Source organism: Centroberyx gerrardi, chromosome 16 (genome assembly GCF_048128805.1).
Source record: "Centroberyx gerrardi isolate f3 chromosome 16, fCenGer3.hap1.cur.20231027, whole genome shotgun sequence".
Taxonomy (NCBI): domain Eukaryota; kingdom Metazoa; phylum Chordata; class Actinopteri; order Beryciformes; family Berycidae; genus Centroberyx; species Centroberyx gerrardi.
This window is the reverse complement of record NC_136012.1, coordinates 11368130-11394091: the sequence shown is the minus strand read 5'-3', so window position 1 is coordinate 11394091 and position 25962 is coordinate 11368130. Positions and strand designations below refer to the sequence as shown.

Genomic DNA, 25962 nt, shown 5'->3' with positions numbered 1-25962 from the left:
TTGTCAGTCATGACGAATCAAATCAAAACCTCTTTTCCCTTTCCCTTCCCTTTAAATGCAGTGTGCTCTGCCAATTTTGAGATGGAGAGAACTGATGTCCTGGTGTGGGAGGTGCAGAATCAAATTAGCTGGGGAGGAGACAACACAGTTGGGCACCGTGTTGCTCTGGTCCAAGGAGAACCGTTGCCCAACGTAGTAAACGGTTCAATGATATCAGGTGAAGAGCCAAACAGAAGTTGGCGGCGAACCGCAGGGACAGTTTGGCTACAGGAGAGGAGCATCCACCAGCCAGTACATGACATCTATAGAGGATTGTCCGCCTAATCCCCACTGTGTGTCATGGCACATTCTAACAGTTCTATGTTGGACTGTCACAACAACTGTCACCTGTGTATATAGTTAGAATGGATGAAAAATCTTTTATCTAATTTTTCTTGCTTGAGGGATTTATATCAAAGACAAATTGGCCAACATGTCATTCACAAAAAGGGTGGGTATAAGCTTTTGAACAGGATCTGTTTGTGCACGCATCGCTTGCACGAAAATAGCACAGAACACGACAAGCGCAACTCCTGGTCATCCTTGACACCACTGACACACCCACTACACTGCGCCTCTCCTTCCACTTCGGTGCAGTCAAGTTCATGGCGAGTCACCAAAATACCAAACGGCCGCAGGTGAGGAAAATACCTGTGTACGCCCGAAGAAAATGACTACTTTGCTGGCGCAAAGCCTCCGCCATGCGGCATCATGAAAAATAGGACCCTAAGTGGTGCGGTGTTAAGAGGTTCAGTCTGAAACTGTGCTGGGAGTGGAAGATGGAGAGGAGAGGGATGATGATTGAAGAAAAGAGCAGGAGGAAAGCAATGTGCTTAACTCAGTGGGCTGCAGTCTCTCCAGAGATGAGAGCACTGTCATATTAATAGGATCTGGAGAGTGTGCGTGAGTGTGTGTGGTAGTGGTGGTGGGGGCATGTAATAATAATAAAACATGAATAAGCTTGAGACCAGTATCTTAGAGAGCAGCTCGCTAGTGAGGCAGAGTTTAGGTCAGGCCAGAGGGACCCATCACTTTACCAGTTAACTGAACCCCTCCACATAAAATACTGCAGAGAGCAGAGGGACTTCCCTACCCTCCTCCTCCTCCTCCTCTTTCTCCTTGCTTCTCCTCTACCACTTACTCCTCCTCAGCACAGGCTCAGCTCACAGGCAGGCGGTTGAAACTCCTACCAACAGGCCATTTCAGAGGTCATACTGCAAAGAACACGATCAACAAGTCACTAGAAGTCTACATTTCGACCAGGGAAAGTCGGCCGACATGTGAACAGTTAGCAGGCAAAAGCTGAACTTCAGCCGCCGACAACAGCCATTCAGATTTCCTCGCTTCCTACCTTTCCTAATGCTTTTGTTTGAGGAACAGTAGTTCCATCTGGCAAGTGCAAAAATGGACGAGAAGTTGATTACAGCCATTCAAAGCTTCCCACTTTGCTACAACTTTTATTTGAAAGACTACAAAAACAACAAGAGAGGCGTCTCAAGAACGATGCTTGGAAAATGGTTGCATCCATTGTTGGGCTTGATGGTGAGTAAAGCCATTGATTTTTTTTTCAGCTTATTTATGATTAATGCTCCCTAATTAGTGATTGCTACCTAGCTATGCTATCATCAAAACGTTGTAACGTTATGAAAGGCAATGCTGTTGATGATTTGTTATGCTGTTTATTGCTGTTTTCAAGTCATTATGTGTGTCTGTGCAGCTTATGCCTGTGCTACTTTGTCTCTTTCAACATTACTGTTTTTATGTTTTCTGTTGCCTTCTGTGAACTGCTAGTGTTGTTGTCTCCGGGTTTTTGGTTGTTGTTTTTTTCTCTCAATTCCCCATCAAGAGGTATTTTGCTTTCACTATAAATAAGAATTTGTTCTTAATTGACTTGACTTGCCCAGCTAAATAAAGGTTAAATAAAATATCAAGGCAGACAAAAATACATGACTGTTCAAAACTTTGTAGCTGCAGACCAATACATAGATGCAGCTGGAGCCTCTAGCCCCGCCCACAATCGGCCAGAATAGAGCGACGCATCACCCAAATTGCTTGCAGTGTGAACGCGGAATAAGAGATCCATGGTCTCCCTTGTGTCAGCTGCTACTGGTTTGCTGAATGTATGCTTGAAAAAGCCTTTGCTCACATTTTCCTTGTCTCTTTTTCTACATCAGCTCCTTTTTTCACTGCTTTGCTTTTCTATCACTGACATCTTTTGTTGTCCATTCTTCCTGAATACCATGTCATGGTTTGAAGTGGTTTCCGTATACTGAATTGTGTTAAACCCCTGGCGGCAACGAAAATTTCCCAAGGTGAGACGATAATGTGAATGTGAATGTGAATCTACAGCCCGCTACACCAAGGAGAACCCAACAAAGCAAAGAGCTTCACTCCTCTATGTCCTTTTCTGCCTCTTCCTCCACCTCTTCCTGAGTTTCCTCCTACTCCTCTTTCTCATCTTCCTCTCCCTCCTCCTCCTCGAGTCATGGTGAAGGTTGACACCCCGCCTCTCTTTTCTCCTATCCCATGACACTGTGAATGCGCAGTTATGTGTGTTTGATGAGCAATATAGCTGAGATAATGAGGAGAGGAAAGTGGCTGGAGCTGGGGCTGCAGGCAGGTTTTGGGACCAGGGGAGATGGTGTGTGCGTGTGGAGGGTGATTTCAGCTGCCGGGGAGACGTTTGATAGCCGACCCTGTTCTCAGTCATTTGTTCAAGCTGCTCAACAGAGAGAGAGATAAGTACTGCTGGCTGTTATCTGTCTACTGGAATCAACACAGTGGAGGAGGACAGGAGTCAATACACAGACAGTAGATAAAACAGAGGATGGAACGGAGGGAGACAGGAGGAGAGAGGAGGAAAGACAGAACCTCATTCATCAAGCAAAAGAAACAAACACATTATCTCAAATATTTCAATTATAAATTATATAGTCCAGAAACTATGCAATCTGTGTTGTTTTGAAGAAACACCCCCGCTGCTGCCTTTTATGGCTGAAACCAAACAGAATTATTGATAAATGACATTCACTGGGAAAATGAGAGAAGAAGAGAATGGATGGAGAGCTTGAGAAAATCAACGAGAGAAGAATATGAGAGTGAGACTGAGAGGGAGAGAAATGGACGGGAGCTCTCACCTTGGAGGAGTAGGTGTGTCCGTCGGATCCACACACAGGGCTGAGCTGCAGCACCGAGCACGGCCTACATTTCCCATGAGCACCAGCTTCGAGCCTGTGTTTGCGGCCTAGGCTGCCTTTCCTGGGTTTCACACTGAGAGAGAGAGATGATGAGAGAAACGCTTCTCATTATCATTGAGAGAGAGACTTGAATTTTGATGCTCTTCAATAAAACAAAAGGACTTAACTCCCGCACCCACCTACACCCCCACCCACCCACACACAAACAATAATAACAATATCTACAGTGTCAGGAGCCCTCAAAGGCGCAGTTGGCATTTAAATAGTCAGAGCCTCTCCGATGTACATATTGCATTCCGCCAAATGTTGCCCTTAAATATTCATAAATGTGTGTGTGAGAGAAAGAGAACAGAGAAGCAGACAGACTGCAAACAGAATCAAAATAAGTCTGAGATAGAGAGAGAGAGAGAGAGAGAGAGAGAGAGAAGAAAACTAGAAAATGATTTCATCATTTTAATAAATTTTAATAATTTCTCCCTTTCTGCATTGTACATCAGTGTCATTTGGCATGCAGTAATCACTTTCCAAGCAGGAATATTGGAAACTGGAACATCAGTGTTGTACTGAGAAAGTTTTTCTGCTTGTTAGGGTCAGTGGGAGCTCAGAGAAACCTGATTGGCCCACTGAGGCCTTTTCAATATTGAGTGTAATTAGATCTGATCCAAATCTGCCAGCAGTCTCCTCTCTAAGTGCTCTCACAGAACGCTGCTGCCTACTGATCCATCAACCAGCGCTGCAACAAGAGCCAGCCGCCCGATAGAACAAAAACCCTTCAGAGAGAAATTAACGTGATGACGGCAAATGATGGAAAGTGAATATCAATAACTGAAATGAACAGGGTGAGATTCCACACCGACACACAGCCTCACACACAACCACTACATAGTGGAATGAGTGTGAGGCTGTGTGTCAGTCGCCCCTTTCGTTCATCAAATTATCAAACTCACCGACCGAGACACAATTACTGTCATGGTAGATTAGACATGCATGGAGCACCGGTGAATAAAACAGTGATGGCAGATAAGGTAACATGGAACATGCAGGTTGATGGGCATCGTCTGAGATGTTTCCCCTCCTCTTCCTCCCTCGTTCCTTACGTATTTTTCCTCCTCTCAAACCCAGTGCTACTCCTCTCCTATCAAGTTTGCAGTCCTTGTAAACCCAGCGGAGCGGAGGAGTGTGTTTCACACATATTTGTGTGAGTTGAAGAGTGGGAATTAGTTGGGTAAACTGTAAACTGTTGCACAAGATTTGTTTGCAGATGTCTTGAGAGTTGCAAAGTTTGGATTTGCCCTCTGAGAGGACACTGAACCATTGTTATGCTAATTATTACAGCTAATTTAACTCATGTAGATGAAACAATATCACGGTCCAAAGCTTCAGTGAGTGATGCTGTTGGGAAAATAGAGATTTCAGGTGAATAATTTGTTTGATACACTAAGCAGCAAATAGGGCTTCAAATTAATTTAATACAAAGGAAGGCATTAAAACCAAATATCGTAGGAACTAATGACTGTGGTAATTTTTTATTTTTTTTTCCTGAGGAAATCAATTACACCCAAGACAGAGACAAAACAGTATTCAGATGCATTTTGGGTGAAATGCTCCTTGAACTGAAAAATTTAAAAGCATAAAATTGGCAACATGGCAAGGTTGAAAACACAAACAAATTGTGTGCTGACAGGGCACACGATGTTCGTCAGGGTCTGAAGAGTATGAATAAACAGAGAGTTTGATTAAAATTAATTGATGTTGACTATACGTGTCTCTATGTCTGTCAGTGAAGCAGATATATTGCATTTCTACACACAGCGAACACGCTCGGCCCTATTTTTCTCTCCTGCTCCTGCACTGGCTCAGCCGAACTGCAGCTTAAGTTTGTATATCCAGAGAGTATTAGTAATTTTGAGTGTTGAACATTTACTCCCACCTGATGACCATTCCATAATTGATTTAATGGTGTTAAGAGGAAGGAGAGGAGGGCGAGAATTGTGCGTTAAGGCAGCCACACCTCCCCAATCCAGTATAGGGAATAGAGGAGGTTCCTGTATTTGGTGAATTCCATGTGCTGATTGGTTCTTACCTGTGGGGTGGTTGCTTGTGATTGGTGCAGATGGCTGTCTGGTAGTCATGGCTGACACACACCTTGTGAGGAGGGCAGCGCACCTTCAGACAGGGGTCCTTGGTGGAGTCTGGACCTACAGGGAGACACCAGGGACAAACTTCATCTATCAACTGTGAAAAAATGAGTTTATGTAACAGCTAACGAAAGCAGAGTTGAAACCGTCATGGGTAAATGTTTAAAGTTGATATGCAAGCCTTAATGTAGCAAACATCATATCGTTTCTTGAGCTGAAGCCAACTGTTCTTTCGATTTTCCAGCTGGCAGATTCTCATGTTCTACTGACTGAAGCAGGCAGAGAAATAATGACAAAGTCAGAAGAACAGAAAGAGAAGAAGAATAGTAAAAAGTTTGAAGTCAGCGTCAGGTTTTCTGCAATATGAACATCTTAATGAGAACTGTTCTCTCGGAGTGTCGACCCTATCTTCTTCCACATCAATCTCCATGGTGACATTATCGCCGTGGCAGCGAGGCACAGCTGGCTGCTGTCCAAGGTGACAGAGATCAGAGCAGCTCATTGACTCTGGGCACTGTGTCATTTCATGCTAACAGCACAAACCCGCCTACAGGTGACAGACAGAGAAGAAAAGAGAGAAGAAAAACAGGAGGTGGAAGAGAAAGAGAGGGAGAGAAAGAGAGAAAGGGGCAGTAAAAGAGAGAAAAGAGCTTTCAGTTTGGATGAAGTGAGGATGAAAGGGGACAAGCTGTGATCTGCTGTGAACAAGTGGGATCTGGATTGATGGTCATAGTGGACCTGTCAATCAAACAGGCCATATCAGATGTGTGTGTCCTTAATAATGACTAAACAACAACTACAAAGAGACAAGCTAATAACATGAGATCAAAGACAAAGAGGAGAGGATGAGCTCATCTTCCTTTAAACTACACACACATACAGGCCGCATGCCGTCACCATGGTGAAAGCACTGAAAATGATTTCAAAGCCTAAGCTGATTAAGACTTGTGTACAGATCAAAGCCCTGTGCTATGTACAAGTCATTAGCATGTGGCTGCTAACTTCACAAGACGAGAGTGGCCTTGTCTCCATTAGGGGCCTAATGGCTTGTGTTTGAGCCACAGCTGGTGTCTGATATGAACAGCGACTAGTCTCTGACCTGATCACACACTGCTGCAGCTTACATGCCGCTTTATTACCGCTAAATCACACTGTTGTGTCAGCCACACGTAATATCTGTTTATTTTTCAGCAAACACATAATCTCGCCAACACATGTAACACCAACACTGTCACCATAACTCTGTACATATCTGGAGCTGTCAGAGAATACGGGGAGGACTTTCTTTATCTCTGAAACATATGAACGCACACGCTTGTGAACACACGCACAATAAAGATGTTACAGCTCAGATAGTCTCAAGGGAAGAGATTCATACTGTGCTGCAACGCATCTGTCACCGGCAAGGGACACACTCATTTCCTCCCCATGTGTAACACAGAAATGCACACATACACACACACGCTGATCACCTACAGACACACACACACACACACACGGATGCAAAAGCACATTTACAAGCCCATATGCCCTGTCACATTTTCCAGGATGCGGCGAGGTGATATGTCAACCTTCCTCCTGATATCTGTCTGTTTTGCGGTGTGTTTCTATCTTCTGTTTATTGGGGCCGGGCCTCGGCTCCATCTATCAGCGCTGGAGGAAACTCATCTGATTTCTCTCCTTCTTCAGAATGACTTTGTCACCGTGAGGAAATGAGAGATGCGAAAAGGAGGAGAGAGGGAGAGGTAGGAGGAAGAGGAGGAGGAGGAAGGAGCAGGGAGGAGGGGATGATGGTATCTGGTTAACAAAGGATCGGAGGACAATTTAGGATTAGTGTGTGACCTCCATTCTCAGAGACAAATGGGAAATCACACACACACACGAATGAGCATGTCCGTTTATGCACGCACACGCAAACATACACACACATACACACAGCATCTCACATAGACAATCACCTAGATAAAACAGTCTCCTAAACAGTAAAATTGAGTTCATTTGGAGAGACGACGATACTGCCGATGCGGTTTGAATAATTACGGCACATAAGGGAAGCCAGGAGGAATGAAATGGAGAGGAGGAGAAGGATGAGAAGTGCAATGAACTGGATGGCTAAACCGCGGAGGAGAGGAGAGGAGAGGAGAGGAGGAGGAGAGAAGAAAATGACAGGGGTTGGCGATGAAGAAGAGAGGAGCGGGGGAGAGAGAGAGGAGAGGAGCGGAGAGAAGAGTGTAGGGGAGAAGAGAGTTTTATCCATCTATTTAAAGCTTGAGTGAGCAGCATTGGCGGTTAAACCAACCAATCAATTGTAATGCAGGAGCACTGCAGCACACTCTGCCACCTCTCTTTCACTTGCCTCAATTCCCTTTCTCCCATTTCCCTTTCTTCCTCTCTCTTCTCTAATCTTAAGTATGACTTCATGTCCCCATTCGTCTGTGAACGAGTCAATACGCATGAGCCATATAAACAACTTTCCATATTGCCTGTCCTTTCATACCAGAGAGAGTATGAAGTAAAACTCTTTTTCTCACTCCAAACCATGTTAGTTACCTTGATACGGCTATCAAGGTATGTGAATGAACGAGGTCGTCTGGTGCCTGGTAAGAGCTTGCCAAATGAACGAGCGGAGAGGATTCATGTGTGTGTGTGTGTGTGTGTGTGTGTGTGAAACAAATATGATGATTCTTCATCCGAAAAGACTGAGCGTTTTGAAATGTTTAGCTGATAAATGAGGAAGAGAAAGGGAAAAGCCAAGGATGTGGACTGGAAAGGTGTGTAGACTTTGTGTGAATGGCTGTCAAGAGAGAGCGACGGTTACACACACCCACACACACGCACACACACCCTGCCACCACCAATTTGTCTGGCCACTGTCCTTTTGCCATGTGCAAGGTTGATTAACCACCCTTGGGTGCTGTGATAGCAGCCTGTAGGGGGGCTGGGGACAGATGGCAGTTGGCAGAGCTGTAAGTGAGAGGAGCGAGGGCAGCAAGACAACGGCACAACATTAACAAGTGAACATCAATGTCCTCTAGTTAGGATTCAAGTTGGACACAATATCTGTTCTGACAGTGTGGAGCTGGTGGAGTCCGGCGCCAATCGTCTTTTCTATCATCACGGATTGGATAGAAACACATTTTTGATGGAGAAAATCTTTCAAATCTTGTTTCTGCTTGTGAATAAAATTAACTTCTTGAATTAAAAGTGAGTGTGTGTTTGTGTGTACCTGCACCTGTGCATACACAAGCTTTGTCTCTGAGCTTTTCTGCAGTTAATTAAAATCAACACTAGAAAGGGTCCAGGTCCCGGTCAGTTGATGGCTGTTTTGAATTTTAGAACTGAAATATCTCCGCTTTCAAAATGTCCCTCCATGACTTTTTCCTGTACAAAATCATGCAAGGAAACAGTAGTTAGAACTGTGTTTACCTCCTTCAGCTGACAGCTTGTTGGCCTTCTCTTAGACCCCCAAAATCCATTAGCATTCACAGCGTTAAATGAGGAACGCAAATTCAGTCGGGAAACACTAACAGTATGCAATCTAGCAATGTTCATTATACAGCACCAATCACACACTCTGGTGCTCACCTCTGTTCACATTTCACTGCTGTGAAAGTTCTGCAGTTTTTTCTCACCCACCTCCATCGCAGCTACCATGAATATGTGAGTTATCCTGACTGAACTTTATTGATTATTGCAGCAAATAATAGGATATAGATGACAATACAACAAATAAAACTATTGAAGATGTAATAATCATGCTCATGTAAAAATAATGTGTTTCTTGCCACTGTATGCACAAGTGGGTGTTTTCATCCTTGTAATATGGAGTAATATGTGTGTAATATGTTTTTTTTTTTTTATTTGTACGTTTTTGGATGTGTGTATCCTTTTATGTGTGCTGTGTGTGTGAAGAAATATGTCTTACACAGCATTTCCCCCACTTTTTAAATGCTTTACCAAGCAACTTATGAAAATAATGAGAAAAGAGTGGAACAGGATGAGACCAAACGATAGAGCAGATCTCAAGCAAGATCTTTGCTTCAGACTGAATGTGTGTGTGTGTGTGTGTGTGTGTGTGTGTGTGTACGGCTCCTATCCCAGCAGTCATAGCTTTGTTCCTGTGTGTGTGAAGGTGTGGCAACACTGCGGGCGAAGGGGACATTAATCTGCCCTCGCTCTCCACAGGATCCCCACAGTTAACTTACGATGCTCTGCGGTTACTGTGCTCACATCTATTGTGTCATTTGGTCCACCTTTGCCTCGTTCCAATCACTGCACATTGTGTGTCCATTCCCCTGACTGTGAATGAAGTAGGTTCATATATTGACTTTCCATCCACCTCCCCTCTCTCTCTCTCTCTCTCTCTCTCTCTCTCTCTCTCTCTCTCTCTCTTTTACTGGCCAAGTCTACAGCACAGACCCTCAGGGAGCCACAGGGCAAACACAGCCAGCCAGAAGAGGACTAGAAACACAGATGATAATACTACATCTAGCATGGGAAAAATAAATCCTGATACACCCCTGTATATATTTCAGTGGGAAAAAAAAATCTGTGAATCAATCCGTGTGAGATGACTCAATTTTCTGCAAAGCGAGTTTTTCATAAGCACTTTCATGATATTATGTAAGTTGTTTCCGCTATTTCCGCTCCAGCAGTCATTTTGGAAGCGTGGATGTCACTTTTTCGAACGCTGGATATCGGATTTTTAGAAAGACATTTTCCGAATTGACTATCAAGAGTGGGTTTACAGATCAATACATCTGACCTTGTATGTAACACATTAAGTTTACTTCAACCTAATATGTAGTGACAGCCTTCATTCACACAGAGTGTATATTGTGAGTTTATATGTTAGACTACATCCACTGATGCATATCCCTTCTTCTGTGCTATAGTAGATATTTGTGATAAACAAGGTCATGGTTTTGATCCGTGTCTCCACGGGGAAAAAGTAGAATCAGGATACAGTCATTGAATCACTATTAACAGCATTAGTGTGACAGTGGTGCTCTTGCATTGCAATGTTGTTCATTAAGTCGAGCTGCAAATACGCCACTTTGTTGTCTCCGATGTGCAACAAAATCTCATTTTAGAAAGTGCCAGAATGATCCAAGCCTTAAAAACATCCCCATTACCGTTTAATTGCTGCAACACTTCCAACTGGGCTCCCGGCAGAAAAACACATTACAGCCCAAGCTTTAAAATTTCATTACAAGTAAAGTTGACAGTGAATTGCCCTAACTCCCGGAAACTGGACTCACTCACTTTGTGTTCTTTTTTACCCCTAATATTCCTTCAGAGAGAGAAAAACGATGGGTAAAAGGGGAGGTGAAGATGAAACATTCTTGCTGTGACCTCTAATGCTGGACGGAGGCCAGAATGGAGAGCTGTGATTGGATAATAAAAGTCCAATAGGAAAGGCCACATCGCCAACATGCCCTGTCAGAGAGAAGAGGGTGACCTCAAATTAATTGCTACTGAGCTGGACATGGGTCAACGGGGTGTTTTTACAGTGTGTGTGTGTGTGTGTGTGTGTGTGCCTTTGTCGGCACCACATGCTCCTGCGCTCATTCCTGTCTATTGTTTGTTCTCCCCAGTTATTGCTTCTGAAGAGAAAATAAACAAGTTTAAGATTAAATAAACGAGCGCTTCAACAAGCGTTCCCACAGGAGAAATTCTGACTGTTATTTGAAAAATGAGCATCACTTTCAGGCTTTGATACACTAATTAAAAAGGTGTTTCTCCTGTTTCACCTGGGGGGAATGCAGAGAAAGAAAGAACCAGATTTGGAGGGTATAAAATCCCCTTCTCTCTGCTTTGTGAGCGTTCCTCTGGGTGCGACTGTTTGGCCTGCGAGAGGCACTGGAGCGAGGGATGACAGAGGAATGATGGAGGGATGAAAGCACAGAGAGAGCCTCTGGGAGGATGGAGTGATAGAACGGAATTAAACATCCAGAAAATTAATTATTGAAAACATGGCAAAATAATATCAGTGTGGATGTAACTGAGGAATGGGGAAGATAAACAGAGGCCATTTCAGATTGAATGTCAGGGAAGAAACCCCAGTGGCTTATGGGAATAAAATGTCTGGAGAGAAAGAGAGAGAGAGAGAGAGAGAGAGAGAGAGAGAGAGAGAGAGAGGGTGAGAGAGGCTACTGACTATTGCTTATAAACTGAATATTCATCACAGCCATTATACACACACGCGTGCGCCTGTGCACACACACACTCACACACCATTGTGAAAGCCATGCCTTTCCCTGAAAAGAAAACAGTTTTGTGAAGCTGTTGCTGGCAGCAAAGCTTTTTAAAGGAACTCTATGAAAGTAAAACCAAATGGCCTTTGGGAGGAAGCTTCAAAGCAAAGGAGCAAGTTACACTTAAGGAGTGCGTGAGACAGAGGAGGAGAATCTGTGCATTCAAGGGAACACATTCATTTCTGGTAGGACACGCTAATTGTTTTTAGCACACATACACACACACACACTCATGCTCATAGCACCTGCACTTATAAAGACTATAAATGTACATGAACTGTTCTGCTTGAGTTGTGGAGGTTTACAATTCTGATCATCATCATGAAAAATTGAGAGAGCAGAGATCAAAGAGACTTTTAAAAAATCCACTGTGTGGCAATGACACCGCCAAACACTGGGGTGACGGCCCACCAGCAGTATGCACGCACACGCACACGCACACACACACACACACACACACACAGACAGACAATGGCTGACGTGGATGCTGGAGTCTCCATCTTTATCCACCCAGAAAGAGAGAACAGGAATATCTAGTATTTCTTCTGCTCAGCCAGTAAAGACCACTGAAGGGTTTAATTCCAGAATGCTGTATCAATTTTGGGGGGGGGGGGGGAATAAATAAATAAAAGAAAGAAAAAATTGCTACCTGAAATGCATCATGAGTCAATATTTCAAAAACACAGACAACTATGCTCAAAAACAAAATAATTTTTGGAAGCAATCTTAAGATGATTTGAATAGCAACCTGCAATGTGCTTCACTTTCATATCGGCACTCATTTTGTAAGAATAGGATTTTGTATTTCAAATGGTGGATATGTCATTGTGGAATAAAACTCATCCACTGCTTTTGAGCTATTTTAGGCTGGCCGATTGTGGTAGGCAGCGGTAGATTTGGTTTGTTTGTGGCTGCACAGGAAGGTTTTTCTTTTTTTCCCTTGTTGTTTTTCTTCACACTTGTACATTTCAAGTGGTCTCTTCCCTTCAGCACTCTTCACAAGAGAGAGAGAAAAAAAATCCCCCCTAAGCTCTCAACTGGCCATGAGCTGCCGATAGACAAGGACTTGGTGTCAGTTTGACCTTTAGTTCTGCCCAGAGGGGTCACAATGAAAGACCACACGCTTGACTTACAACCTGATTCTGCGGGTCATTGACAGACTGTGGTCTCCGTCTACACACACACACACACACACACACACGCACACACGCACATATGCACATATGCACACACACAAGTGGATGACAGATCTGGCCTCTTGCTTCACCTTCAGTGTCAGCGATAATTAAATGTTTTCTCACTGCCCTAGACTGAGGCGCTCATTAATCCTGAAGCTGAGGGGTGTGTGTGTGTGTGTGGGTGTGCGTGCACGTGTGTGTGTGTGTCTGTGTGTGCATGAACGAATCTATGAGTGGATCAATGAACTGCGTCTCTCCTCTCCTCTTCTGTCTTTCTCCTCCCCTCTCCTCTCCTTTCCTCTCCTCCCCTCTCCTCTCCTTTCCTCTCCTCTCCTCTCCTCCCCTCTCCTCTCCTCTCCTTTCCTCTCCTCTCCTCCCCTCTCCTCTCCTCCTCCTCTCCTCTCCTCTGTATACCTACCTGCAGTAAACATTGTCCTCTTGATGTTCCCAAGCCTTCAATCAATGTCAATTCCTTAATCAATCCGTATTCCTTTCTTATATCTTTACAGCACCCCAAAAGTACTGTCTGTAACTGAATTGATTGAAATTAATGAAAACTATTATTAACTGTTCATACCACAGCATTTTATTATTGTGTTACTCCAAAATTGTACACACACATAGCTGCACGCTGAGAGGTTATGATGCGACATAGTGAGGCTCAGGTAGGAGAGCGACTGTTCATAGCTGAAGCACAAAGAGGACAAACTAGACTCTTTATGGAAGTGTAGCAACCCGTTCGAGCTCCTCTCTCTAACGTTTGCCACGCTCACTCTGCTGCTGCACGCTTCATCTGCAAGACAACTGCTCCCATGCTGCGAGCCGAACACTCTGGAGATCACCAGGCTTCACAGTTACGCAGCGGATGAGGGAAGAATGCAGAGCAAGACGATTCAATAGGGAATTCAAAATTGCACATTTTGTTCCATTTAAAGGGGGAACAAGTAGGTTTTTACTGCCCCATGGCACAAAAGACCCTGATATATCTGCAGGGGGTTGATAGGGGTGGTTGATCAATACCAATGACTCAGTGATTACTTTGCCAGGTGCTGGCTTTCAAAACTCACTTTCTGGCCCACACTCCCAATTTAAAGGCCGTGTTTTAATCGCTTTTTGGGCTCAACTGTTTGAGTTTCGGTTGGCCCCTTTGAATTATATTGGAGAGCAGCGCTCCCTGCAAACTGAAAAGTACATAGCGTGAGCGTGAAGTAATTGATGAAATTTTTATCAGAATTGATCGCCATGATGGCAAAAACTAGGGAAAATAACAGGAATTATCCTTTAACACCTCTGCTTGGACTGTCTGACTCACAAATGCCAAGAAGTACAGAGAAAACAAGGCTATTTATTCAGCCTGACTATCTGTAGGTCCATACCTGACTATTTTGTGATGCCACTGCAATTGGAGATGTCAACCAGTGTGTATGTGTGTGTGTGTGCGTGTGTGTGTGTGCATGCTTGCGTGTGTGTGCGTGTGTGTGTGTGTGTGTGTGTGTGTGTGTGCGTGCGCACAATCAATTCACATTTTTTGCATGTAGGACACATTGCATTGTTGTTCTTTTTGGACTCTTTTAGAAGCCACTTGGAGAATGTCAATTCATGAAACCAGACAAGGCCAATCCAGGACACACACACACACACACACACACACACACACACACACACACTGCCTGAAGGTAAATCCAGAGGTGAGCAGCATTCATCTCATTAGCATCACCTCTATCCACTGTAGCAGAATAACCAAGGAGAGACAGAGGCATGGAAAGCCGAGGAGGCGCAGGGTCGATTGGTCACATTGCTCATTCAGCGGCACTAACAGAGAGGCTGCACCAGACAGAGCGTGTCTCGCAGGTGTCAGCCTGGCGCTGCTGTGACGCTCTACCTGCTCAGAGCGGCCAACTCTGTAGCGTTCTGATTATCCATTGCACTAATTTCATCGCCTATTCCTGATTCATTAAGCCTCAGTAATATTGTTTTAATGCATTCTATGTAAATCATCATAACCTGGGCCACAGGTTATTTAACATTTAGCTAGTTAGTTACCATAAAACTGAATATTGCTCTTGGATATTATGTGGTTGGACGACTAATTGATTTTATATCAACCACATCTCGAAACATCTTGAATTTAAACAGGATTGGCATGTAAGCTGTATGCTAAATAATTTGATGGTATACCATTAGAAACAATGTTAATTTTTTCACAGCACAGCACAGCCAGTCAATTGACTCTGAAGGGCGCATTCACTTGATGGCAGACGCCTGTTGGCTCCAGTACAGCTTGGTTGTGACATCTATCAAGTGGACAAGGAGACTGTTAGTAAAAATATGAACCACAGATGGATTCAATCAACTTTCAAACTGCTTCAAATTTCTCCTATGATACGAGCCTGACCAAAAAGAAATTAAGAGCACATTTGTCACACATTGACCTTAACATCTATGTTAAAAAGCGCAAATCTGCACTGTAGGGCGTGGCTTTGATGCATACTAATTGATGTTAGAGTGTAGCAAGATGGTGATCCATGACGGTAGCCATAGAACCAGTGCAGCAAGATAGTGATCCTTCACCACGACACATCATCCAGCCAGGATCAATTGCGATAAGAGTGCAAGCATTTCATGTCACGTGTTGAAAAGGACATGTAGGCCTATGTAAAATAGGCCTATGTGCCATAAAGCCATCCACTTCAAATCTCCCCCATGATAGGCGCGTGACCAAAAACAAATTAGCTGGATAATTTGGATTCGGATTCCCTAAACCGCACTCTGTAGAACACGTTAGATTGTTTTTCTGAGAATTGAGTAGCAATGCCGTTCTACCAAAACACAATTTTATGAAATGAATTATCTCTTGCTGTATACTGAAAATAAACAAATGAAATACATTTGATATTACATTTAACAAACTAAATCTACAGAAGATTTCAGCCCATTATGTCTACATTAGCTTGTTAGCCTCTAATCTACAAGCCCAAAAGCCTGAACTGAGGCCATGTTAGCCTTTGTAATCACATGTTACTATAAATACTCTGCTGTTTTTTGAGGAGGTCGATCTTTAAACCAGCGTATTACTGCCCACACGTTAACTGCTGCTAAATCCCATATTACAGCTTTCATGTTAGCATCCACTAACAGACCATGATGTTAGGATTGAAGCTAGCTGGCTAAAGCTCCATATTACTGAGGGGCTAGCTTTGATCCTCCTGTGTGAATTAGCCATGCTTTATCTGACTCAGATGACAGGCTGTGGGCTTGGTTATCTCTCTCCTCCATACTGACATCTCTCCACACTAGCTGAGACAGGGTGGAGTGATAATTGTACTAAACGCTGCTGTATTATACTCACATGTCGATAGCTATCACTTCTTAATGGGAATTGCAATTAAAACAGCGTCATTGCAGAACAATTTCAATTTAGTAGGCTATAAAGTTGAGCTACAGATCTGTTGTGGAACAAGGACTCTCTATCAAAGCAATTATCTCGTATTAACCTGCCACCCTGGAATGATGTAACTTTCTTGATCAGACTCAACAATACAAGACAAATACCAACCCAAAACAACTCAGATCATTTTAGTCCAAAACACAGACAGTTTAGATCTGGCAGTGGCAACAGGAACAGAATGGAAACTTAACACCAGACAATTTTGGCTGGTGGCTGAAAAGTTTGTCATTTCCACCAATGATTGGAGAAAAATAATTCCCCACCCTGGTAAATAATGTTAGTGCCCACACTCACCATCCTGTACTGTCTTCTTGGCTGAGCCGGAGTGGGCTTTGGTTCCTGGTTCTGCATGTCTGCCGGGCTGGGCCTCTCTCTCTAGAACACACAGCCAACACAACCAGAATAAATCCAATAATCTACACGTGCTTAAATGTTGTTTTTTTTTTTTATACTATACTCTAATCTACCCAAAGCAAGACTTCTCTGAAGTACTAGGAAAAAGAGCAAGTAATGCATATTATAGCTGTACAAAAATACAAATACATCACTAAAAAGCTTCAACAGTGAAAGTAAACATACATTTTCCTAACTCCTTGGAACAGTTATTAACAAAAGATGTTTGAAATTGGACAAAGCACGGAAAACTGGCTAATTATTCGAGTTCATTAGCACACAAATACACAAAAATGTTAGATAGATAGATAGATAGATAGATAGATAGATAGATAGATAACAACTTTATTAATCCCTGATGGAAATTCAAATTGTTACAGCAGCAAGACATTTTAACTACTACAACATATATATGCAAATGTAGCCTATATGTGCAACGCAGCATGTTGTACAGTATATGTGCAAATTGTTACATATGTTACACAAGTGTGTGTGTGTTGTTACATATGTTACACAAGTGTGTGTGCGAATGTGTGACTCATTAAAAAGTTGAATGGCAGCAAGCAGGAGCGAGCAGGACCAGCCTGTTAATACAGCCTGTATATTTTGATCTTTTAATCTTTCCAAGACATTTGGAGATCCAAAGCCAGACTCAGTGGTGCACTCAGTGACACAAACATAATTATTTTTTGTCGGTTGAAAGGAATAATCATCGCAGCATCATTACCAAATTACACATGAAACACACAAACAACTGGAAGCAGCCAAAGGAAGGCAAAGTAACGCACCTGTCCATCTAGACACAAGAGAGAGGCAGCAGAATGGAGCGGCCAGACACAGAGAGGTACAGGGAGTTTTTCATGTCTGTCTGTAGGCTGTGACTTTAACAACCTGAGATGATTTAACTTCCTAATTCCTCCACCTCCTTTATTTATTAGCCAGCAAAGCTTTTTTGCAGGTACTGATGAATCTGTTAATCTTTATTCTGCACTCTTTCCCCTGGAGAATCGGGTAAAAGCACAGCCGATTTATGAGAGAATGGTGTAGGAACGGGAAGAAGGTTTGCAGATGTGTGGCAGGGCCAACTTTTTTTTTTCTTTTCAATTCGCCCTCTATTATCATTGCCTCCCGTCTTCCCTCTGTTCATTATTCTTCTCCTCCTTCCAGCCTCTCCCTTCCACCATTCCTCTCCTTTCCTCATTATGGGATGTCTTTCTTATCTCTAAGTTATCCTCTCTACAGGCAATCTCTTTAAAGTCCTCTCTGTGGGCCTTGTCTCTGTATATCTTTGTATCTCCCTCTCCCTCCCTCCTTCCCTCCCTCGAGATCCTCCTGCTCCACTGTCACTTCGACATCCTGGCATTTCGCCTGAAGGCTGCTATGAACGCTACGGCAAAGACTCTCTCTGCTCTGCTCATTTCCTCCGAAGTTTGTTTATCCTAATTTACCGTGATCATTGCCTCTCTATTGGCTGGTGGTGAGCCGAAAGGGCAGGGAGACGCACACACTCCCTCCGCCTGATCTAGTGCTTTGTTTACCTCGACTGAAACAGTCTCTTCAGCGCCGCTCACACATCGCAGGGTCGGAGCTCCATGGATTCACAGCTTCATTTCGGTCTGAGCTTGTGCTTGTCGTTGGATTTGGTTCTGCCTTTGTGAACTGGAAGTGCAGGCCAGTACAAATCCTGGGTGAAGATTCACTCTACTCACCGCTGCTGCCAACATCACCTTTTCTCAACCGCCATTTCTCTTGGCCCCTATAGTCCCTAGTGACTGCCCACTAGTCACCTTCCCCAGTCTTTCCCCCACACCATCCATTCTTCTCTATCTTCTGTCTCTGGCTAAATAGGAATTAGATTGCTTTGGCTGACATGATTGGGCTTCAGCTGCTTGCTAAATTAACAATACCTTTGGCATGAGTGAGTGCGTGTGTGTCTCCTTTCTCCGTGTCTCAGCAGGCTCCATGTATCGTTGATTATCGTCTGCGTGTGTGTGTGACTGGTTAATTTACTGTCTGCGCCTGAATCTCTGCGGCATGTATGTGCGTGTTCGTGCCGATAGTTCCATTTATGTGCTGAGACTCATCACTTGCGAGCGCTCGCCCCTCTGAAGCAGGGAGATAAGAGCCGAGCCGAGGGTTGTGCATATCGACGTTGAGTCACTTTATATGATGTGGCCAACAAGCCATTAAAATCAGAGCAGTAAACAATGTTTAGAGAACGCCTGGAGAGCAAGCTACAAACCCTCAGCACATTACGCTGGAATAAGATATTTGCTCTTGCTCCAACTCGCACTCCATCTAATACACTGTACAGACCTGAGGTGCTCGCTGTTTGTTGTCCTATTTGTCTCTTTTCTTATCAGTCTTCTTTCTAATTATTTTAGCCCCTTGAGGCGCAGATCAAAGATTTTTATATTAATGTATTAAGAACAAGAGATGGAGTGACGCAGGTGGTGAAAGAGTAAAGGATGGACTGATGAGGAGGAAGAGTAGAAAGGGAGAATATCCTCAGAGAGACAGCAGGTTGGAATAGCTGGTGAAATATATAACAACAGTGAACTCTCTCCGCTGGGGAAAGACAATTGTCTCATCTAATCAGTCTGATTGGCAATTTGGAAGCTGCAGATTTTTGAGGTTTTGTTGTGGCTGCTGCTGCCAAAACACAGAGTGCATTAGACATGAGTTCTGTTTCCCCTGCCAAAATGGTGGCTATAACAACCACTGATTCACTATGTACGCTAATTGGGCAAACGGACAGGAGCAGTCACCACCTGAAAGTTTGAAACTTAACTTTGATCAACCACATCTCTCTCTCTCTCTCTCTCTCTCTCTCTCTCTCTCTCTCTCTCTCTCTCTCTCTCTCTCTCTCTCTCTCTCTCTCTCTCTCTCTGGGTCTCTGTGCCAGTTTGACTCTCCTGTGCTCTTCTGGACTGGTTGTGATATGGACCACTGCCTGCGATTTGTAATCCTCCAGTTGACTCTCACTGGATAATGCATTACAAATCACAGCCTTACAAATCTACTGGACATGCCCATATACAAGAGCGCAGAATGAAATCACAGGTCCAGAATACTGATTCTAACATCGGCCTTGTTGACAAGACAACTGTTATCTGCTGCCAAGGACTCTTCCTCTCTTGTCTCTCTGCTTAGGCTCAGAGGCCATTTCAGGGCAGCTGTCCCAACCATTACAGATGGGGCAGAGCAGAAAATAAAGCAGGTTCAGAAAATCAGTCAGGAACAAATAAATGAATCGGACTTTGACTCTGGGAGAAGGCGGAGCAGACATGGAGGAAATTGAGTATTTTCATTAATTGGACACTGGAATCCAACAGAAGCTGTGAAGACTAGCCCTAGCTGGACAAGAGGTGAGAGGGCATGGTGTGTGTGTGTGTGTGTGTGTGTGTGTGTGTGTGTGTGTGTGTGTGTGTGCGTGCGTGTGTGTGAGTGTGTGTGTGGGGGCTGGAGAAGCCCTGGTTCTTATGTGTGGAACGATACAATCTACAGAACTAAAACAAAGCTTAATTACTTTATGAAGAAAACGTCCAGATGCTACCATCTAGAAGGCCAAAGTTCAGCTTATTCAAGGCAAGAAAACAGTTTTGAAATGCATGTAAAGGACAGAAAACGTGTGGCCATAAGCGTGTGGCTATATTGGACTTTAGTTTATGTGTGTGTGTGTGTGTGTGTGTGTGTCTGTGTGTGTGTGTCCTTGCATGAGTGCATGAGACCATTTGAGAGCGGGTCTTTTTTGCCTCGTAAATGGGAAGAGTGAAAGTAAATGTCAGGACATGGCTGATATTTTAATGGCTACAAGGCAGCCACTCTCACTCCAGATTGCTGCAGTCAGTCAAAGGCGGGGGCACAGAGCAAAGCAACATCCATATATGGGTGTACTGTGTGTGTGTTCTTCTGTGTTCAGGAGTGCATTGTGCGTATGTGTTTACATAAAAAAAACATAAATATAGGATCTGTGTGAGTGTGTGTGCTCATATAGTTAAAGCTGGAATGCCTTTAACTGTAATGGTCGACTGGCTCAAGTACATTCCTGTCCTAGCATTCACAATAGTAACAATAGTATATTGTAGAAAATGGTGCATATATGGAAGAACAGGATGGGCAAACATTACAAGAAATTGGATGTTTCCCCAATCAGGACACCGGAAAGAAATTAAAAGATTAGGATGAAAAACTTGATTACAGTTTTTCTCACAACCAAAGTTTTACTAAGTTTTACTCACATTTGACCCTCCTCATGAAGCTCAAAGCTTTTTGACATGCTGGTCATATCGTCTCCCCAAGTGCTGATCTACAATCAGTCTCAAAAAGGACATGCTTCTGGTGTCTCAGACAGCGTTATCTCTAAACCTTAAAGACATGAAATCAGCCTCTGGCACTCAAAGTACAACTTTTATCCTCTTCTACACGATATGACTCCTCACTCGCTGGTCCAGGATCAGCTTTGGGGTGTGTGTGCGGCAGATCATTTTCCTCCTGAAGCCCTGTGGGATCTGATCTGAGTTCAGCAGATGTCTGACTAAGCCACCTACAGGGCAAACCAGGCTGTCTGGGATATAGGCCAGTCTCACCTCAGAGCTGCCTGTCTCCTTAACACCTCCCAGAGGGACACACACACACATACACACACACACACACACACACACACACACACACACACACACACACACAGTTACAGAACTATATGCGGCATTACAAAGGATTATTCATTCTGCAATCTGTCCTCACACACACCAGAGTCAAGAAGGGCTATGAGAAGTTTGTGCTATGTGACATTTCTATAGAGGTATTCAAGGTGTCAACTGGGTAAAACTGGAGCTTTACATCTGACATGCAGAGCAGCCTTAATAATACTGATTTGTTGAATATACTGGCAGTCCCTTGGATGTGGGCAAGGAAACCCTGTAGCACAGGATGTAATAGTAATGGTGGTAAATGTGTTGACATCTGTCACGACTAAGCCTTCTTTCTCAGGGAAAAGGAACATGTTACAGTCACACACACGCACGCACGCACGCACGCACACACACACACACACACACAGAGGCCATGTAGGAGCTGTGGTACGCTGGTGCTCTCAGCTCTGTTTTCTCCTGCTGTCAGTTGTGGTTCAGTCCACAGCTCAGAAGGGAACCATGCTAACAGAGCTGATGCCGTCAGTAGCCCGAGGCTGGAACCCGCCCAGTCGGTCTCCACTCACTACCAGAAGCCTCTCTGCTGTAATGCACCCAGAGTACATTATATACTAAAGTTACAGCATGATGTGGATGTGGAGACTGACAGCTGACTGCTTGTGAAAGAAGCTATAGATGTGAGTGGATGCAGCTACAGTAGACTGTATCCAGCTATAGACTCAGTGTAGCCCACAAGAGAGGGCCAAAAACAGTGCAGCCTTTCAATGAGGAACAAACCAACACAGGTGGTGATGCTAGTGATTATCTTGCCAAAGCTGGCTTTAGCTAATTAACTAACTGGCTACTTGTCTACTTGGAATGTGTTTGTTTGAAATACATTTTTGCAGAGGAAGCTATTAATTTGATATAGCAAAATTGAACTGTTTCCATTACGAGTTACTGCCTCAGCCAAATTGCGTAGCTAAACATGCTAACTAGCTAGCCAGATGACGCTTTCAGCTAGCACAAGGTAGGCACACCTGTTCATTGTTTTCACCATTCAATATCATGCTCTGTGGGTTTTAGCCTAATGTGCAGTACTCTTACTGCCAAATACTAGCCAAATACTGCAGTATTTTAATATTACTATAAATTTTACACTTATATTTTTGCACCTTGCACCCTTGCAGGTTGGAGGGTTCAGGATGTCACATATGAGCTTGTCAGTGACTCATCCTGATAATATATCTGTCACTGTGCTACAGCCAAAACAAGCAGCCTACGCAATATACATTTGATAGTGCCTACTTTATTTTAGAGAAATCTGATCTATTACATAACTGTAATCTTGATACAATTTACACCAGCCAAGTCAAGTCAAGCTAAATCAAGTCAGCCAAAGTACAAAATATGCAAAAGTAATTCAGTATTTTTTTATTTCAAATACATTTCACTCAAATACTGCCAATCTCTGTAGCCAGTCCCTAGATCAGCTATAGTCTAGTCAGTAAAAGACTTTAATGAAGCCAGTTATATACTGTAGAGTTGAATGTAGATGTGCGCTATTTGTTGTTATTCTTTACTCCTCATAAAGATTCTTTATTGAGTTATTGGGGCGCGGTGGTATTGTAACCCATGAGCAGTGTAAATATGCCTATCACATATAAAGAGCACACATCTGTTGAAACGATGGAAATGGAGCAGGGAGGGACAGTGTGTTGGTGAATCTCTCTACTAGAGATTTACTGCAGGGCAAAAGAAGCTGATAAAAGAATAGGGAGGAGAGACAAGGGAGCAATTAAGGAGACAGAATGTGATAATAATAACCAAACCTCTTAAAATATTTATGGAATATGTATGAAAATTACTAACAGCTAATTCCCACAGGTTTTTGTTGTGTCTCTATTAGTGTCAATGTAGTATTTTGATTCACCCCCAACCCATTCTTCATACAGGACCATCATCATGTAATTTTCATCTGATGAACTCAATATGTCAGAAATAATAGAAAGCTCTCAAAGAAACCAGGAGTAGAGATAGAGAAACATGGGGGGGGGGGGGGGGGGGGGGGGGATAGTAAAAGGAGGAAAGAGTGAAAAGGATTTGCGAAGACAGAGAGGAAATTGAAAGTCAGAGAGAGATGAGAGAATTCAGACAGAAAAAGGGGAGTGAAGATTAGAGAGAGAGAGATTGCAGTGAGGGAGAACCAGATGAAGCAGGGATGTGAGGTGTGGTGCTGGTGGTGTGTGTATGTTTGAGTAGGTGGGGAGTGGCACTTTCAATATGATACCTGTAATTTAGTTAATTGCCTGCACAGCGAATACTGAAAGAGTACTTTGCCACTTCTACAGGACATAAAGTTCCTTACTTGCATAAACAAGGCAGGTATCGGGATAAAATAGGGACTGGTTTGTTCCATAAATGTCGAATGTTAACAAAGCAAACAGTCTCTACATAGAGAGAAAGCCTAACTATCTATATTATTTTAGCTTAAAGCTTTAACAGATCATTAAAGCCGACCAATATGACTACTGGGGTCAGAAAAGTATTGCTTTATGTTCTGCTTTGTTGGGTTCCTTTAATGCACTGACCACCTGTATGGACAGCTACTACAGTTTTTCAATAGCAGGGAGTGTAATAGTATATCATAGGGAAAATAATTGTTAATAAAAATATGATCGAATATGGCAAATTATAGTCTTTTTCCAAACTCACAAAAGCATTTATCAATATTGAAAATTGCAAATTAGCCAAAGCAAATTACGGAATTTTCACAGGATTCAAATGGCAATAATTATATACATCATTCCACTAAGGCACTGTGCAATATGCAAAATAGTCCTGGTGTACAATGTGGCTGTACAGTGTAGAATACTGTACAATACCAGAAAAGCTATTCACATTAGCAAAACAAAGTTTAGAGAAATTAAACCGAGTTTAATTGACTGCATAAAGAAGACAGAGAACAATAATTTAGCAAAACAAACAGGAGATTGTGGCAGAAAAAGTCCCTGTTTAAACAGAAGGGTTGTAGTTTGAAACTGTGCCTGGCCTAGATTTCCTCACACAGAATGGATACAACAGAGTCGAGGGAAAACAGCAGCACAGAAACCAACAGTCTACATGGAAATCTTTGTCAACAACGCAATCCTGACAAGTTAATAATAGCAATACAATGATGAGATGGACCATATGTTCGTTTCAGTGAGGGGAAGCAGCCAACTGGCTTAACAGGCTGTAACTGATTCTGAACTAGTCTCTGCTCTCTCTCAGAATCAGTGGGATTAGTTTGGATTCAAATAAATATTTACCACAGCTCAGTATCTACAATATACTACAAATCAACTGCTGGATCTCAGCCAAAACAAGTCAGTACAATATCAAATCCACCACCTTGTGATCCAACTGATTTCACTGATTAGATGGTGGAAATAGAACCATTAATCGTCGAGTCATTAATCAAGGTCCATCAACCTCCTTGCCTCTGATTAGTCTCCAAGGGCAACCAGTGATTGATCAGTCAAATTAAGATCAGCAGGGAGTGCTCAATGCGGGAATCCTTTGGGCCATACAAACCCCCAATCTAGGGCTTTGGTTACACTTGTCATTTCAATATGATTTGGGAAATTTACCATACTGATAGTTTTTTATGAGATCACGTCACTCAGCATCCACACTTTCCCTGAAAATGCCCATTTTACATCTCCCATGGCTGTGTTTATTCAAATCGCTGTCTGCTTTATGACTCTCTGAGTGTTATTATCTGTTTCCTCTCTCATCCACACTCTTCATTGGCTCTCTTCCATCAAAACTCCTTCTTAAAAGGTCCTTCTTAGACAGAACAATGACATGTGTCTTTGGCTGCCAAAGCTTTGTAAACGAGCTCAATAGCATTTATTTGTTCTAGAAAAGGAAGAAAGCCTTATCTTGACAACTTGACTAGTGTCTTTTAAAGTTGTGGTGCCTGCAGTTTGGTCTGTTGCCTCGGCTAATATGGCCCTTGACAGTATATGAGATACGGTACAGAAGTTAAAGAGGATAGTTAGCTCATACGTCAAGAAATGGCTTGGAGTCCCACGGTGTCGCAGTAGTGTGGCTTTGTATTGGAAAAGGATTCTGGCGCTACCTATATCTAGCCTCACACTAAAAACACCAAGTTAACAGTTTGAAGGGTGGCAGTGACAGTTAGGAGTGTGGCACCTACTGTGTCAGCCAGGTGAAAGTGTCACCCAAGGGTAGCAGTTCAGGCACAGTCACCGCTCAGCCATAATGACATGGTAAAGCTTGTGCAACAAAACCGGCAGGTGTTCCCAAAACAGACCCGGATTGCTTTATTGATTCCCATTATCGATTCACTGTTTTTTTTGGGGAACTAAATTTTTTATTTACCATGTAATTGTTTCACTCTGAGAGGTGTAGTGATCTTGGTGGGAGCAGAGTTTTCAGTGCAGCTCACTGCAGCGGGGGAACAGTCGTCTTGTGGCTCAAGCGCTTAGCAGCAGAGTGAGCATGGCAAACATTAGAGAGAAGACTGGGAAGAAGATTGTAAGTGTGGCTGCACTTCCATGAAGACTGTAGTTTGTCTCCTATTGTCACCAAGCTGCTGTGCTCTTCAGCTACAAGGAATGTGAAACTGTCTTCCCCCAAGAACACACACTCTTGTCACTCCTACTATGTTAGC

The 25962-nt window shown here is 43.2% G+C and overlaps 1 protein-coding gene across 1 annotated transcript in view; it reads right to left on the bottom strand.

Moving 5' to 3' along the window:
* LOC139918934 (testican-1) overlaps positions 1-25962 on the bottom strand; it is a 91085-nt gene that overhangs the window by 17953 nt on the left and 47170 nt on the right. The window contains exons 4-6 of the mRNA XM_071908482.2: positions 16552-16632; positions 5320-5434; positions 3177-3309 (exon numbers count right to left, since the gene is read on the bottom strand). Coding sequence (XP_071764583.2) covers positions 3177-3309; positions 5320-5434; positions 16552-16632 — 329 coding nt within the window. The remainder of the gene's footprint in view (positions 1-3176; positions 3310-5319; positions 5435-16551; positions 16633-25962) is intronic.